At 38.9% G+C, this 2,052-nt stretch overlaps 1 protein-coding gene across 1 annotated transcript; it reads right to left on the minus strand.

The window, feature by feature from the left end:
* Positions 1-200: 200 nt before the first annotated feature.
* LOC144547227 (calmodulin-1) lies at positions 201-1,819 on the minus strand. The gene is made up of 2 exons (XM_078295816.1): positions 1,551-1,819; positions 201-711 (listed from the first exon to the last, which is right to left on the minus strand). The coding sequence occupies exons 1-2, from the start codon at positions 1,624-1,626 to the stop codon at positions 338-340; spliced, it is 450 nt and encodes a 149-aa protein (XP_078151942.1). The 5' UTR covers positions 1,627-1,819; the 3' UTR covers positions 201-337.
* Between the last annotated feature and the right edge of the window lie 233 nt (positions 1,820-2,052).

Genomic DNA, 2,052 nt, shown 5'->3' on the forward strand with positions numbered 1-2,052 from the left:
GAGCATCAAACCAGGAAAATCAAACTTCGGAAAGCATATTAACCAAATAGATGAACTTCTATTGAAGGAGACAAGATTTACTAAAGCCATCTAGCAAGCAAAAAATCAACTTGGCTTTACAAAAAAAAGGAAGTTCTCATTAATCACTACTCCAAGAACAAATCCAAAAGAAAAGAAATAGAAAATAGATGGACAACAGAGACAAAAATCCGAATTTCTTAGGAGGGGGAGGAAAGGAAACAAGCTGCAAGGTTCCATCAATTGATATACATAACAAAAACTAACATACCAATTATTACTTGAAATCACACGTAACTTGACAAAAGAAAAACTAAAATCACTTGGCCATCATGACCTTGACGAACTCCTCATAATTGATCTGGCCATCACCATCCACATCAGCCTCACGGATCATCTCATCAACCTCCTCGTCAGTGAGCTTCTCACCGAGGTTGGTCATGACGTGGCGCAACTCAGCGGCAGAGATGAAGCCGTTCTGGTCCTTGTCAAAGACACGGAATGCCTCCTTGAGCTCCTCCTCGGAGTCCGTGTCCTTCATCTTGCGGGCCATCAGGTTGAGAAACTCTGGGAAGTCAATTGTGCCATTTCCATCAGCATCGACCTCATTGATCATGTCCTGGAGCTCAGCCTCAGTTGGGTTCTGACCTAGGGACCGCATCACTGTTCCCAGTTCCTTGGTGGTGATGCAACCTGTTTAAGCAAAAGAAACAGAATAATTTTCATTAGTTTGTTTGTTAGGACATGAATAGATGTTGCTTTAGTGCGCATAAACAGCAAATTACTTCCCAAATAATATTATTACACAAGAATAATTATAATTACAGACAACAACCATTATTTGTGTGAAATAACCACATCAAGATCGCTGCAGTTTTAAAAAAGAAGGTAATAAATAATGGAGAGCAGATTTGGCAAACTAGCTCAATAGATAGCATTGTTCTCAAACAAGAAAAATCATAGATGGATCTACAACGAAGTACTCATGCAATTGTTTACTGTTACCTAATAACAGATGCAGGACAATTTGTACTGAAAAATCAGATATAATCAGATATAGAGTTGAATTCAATTTGCCACAACAGGTCTATAATTTACCAAAATACAGTGATAATAGCAGATTAACTTTAAATTACCGAAGTGACAGCTAAGTGTGTCATTAATGAAATCAAGGAGTAATTTTAAAGCAAATCAGCTACATTTGACTAACGAAATTCAAACCTTAGCAAAGCAAATCAATACATATCATCCAGGAAAACAAGAGATAGCAACCAGATCCATGCGAAATCAAACAATAGATCTGATTACTATCTACTTTAAGCAACTGTAACAAGGTAGATATAACTATTGTAAATACCATTTCAATTGACTACTCATGAAATCGACAGTGCCATACTCCTTTTGCATGATATTCACTGGATCTAGATATAAATCTACCCCATTATCAACTTAATTTGAGAAAACAACCACAGAATACGATGAATAACGGGAAAACTGAAACTAAAAATAAAGGACAGAGGCCGTGATCTAACCATCTCCGTCCTTGTCGAATAAGCTGAAGGCCTCCTTGAACTCGGCGATCTGATCGTCGGTGAGTTGATCCGCCATTTGATTTTTTTCTAAGATGAGAAGATAAGCACAAAAGAGAAAAGCGAGTAGTGGAAAGAAAGAGAAGGGGTCCAAACGCACTCTCCCCTCCCGACCTGGTTGATTCCCTTTTAATGGGCTCCTTGCATTGAAAAGACAGAAATACCCCTCTCAGTTTAGTCAAATACCTATTTTTCGGAAAAACCAGTTCAATACAGGGATGATAGGGAGGACTATGATTGTCAAATTGATCAATTTTTTACAGTAGATAAAACGGAGTAAAAAACGAAGCGGTGAATGGTAGATTTTCTCGGACGCGGTTTGAACGCGGAGACATATGACTAATGGTTGACCAAAAAGTGGTGAAATGCGACGTAATGGTAGCTGGCGTTTCTTATTGGCTGGAGACACGACCTAAACGGGTCCGGCAGATCAACGGATCGTCTC

Source organism: Carex rostrata, chromosome 31 (assembly GCF_964058835.1).
Source record: "Carex rostrata chromosome 31, lpCarRost1.2, whole genome shotgun sequence".
Classification (NCBI taxonomy): Eukaryota; Viridiplantae; Streptophyta; class Magnoliopsida; order Poales; family Cyperaceae; genus Carex; species Carex rostrata.

Coding starts and splice junctions, on each gene's coding strand:
- LOC144547227 (XM_078295816.1), bottom strand. CDS start 1,626: ATGGCGGATCAACTCACCGACGATCAGATCGCCGAGTTCAAGGAGGCC. Junction 712..1,550: donor ATTCGACAAGGACGGAGATG/GTTAGATCACGG, acceptor TTGCTTAAACAG/GTTGCATCACCACCAAGGAA.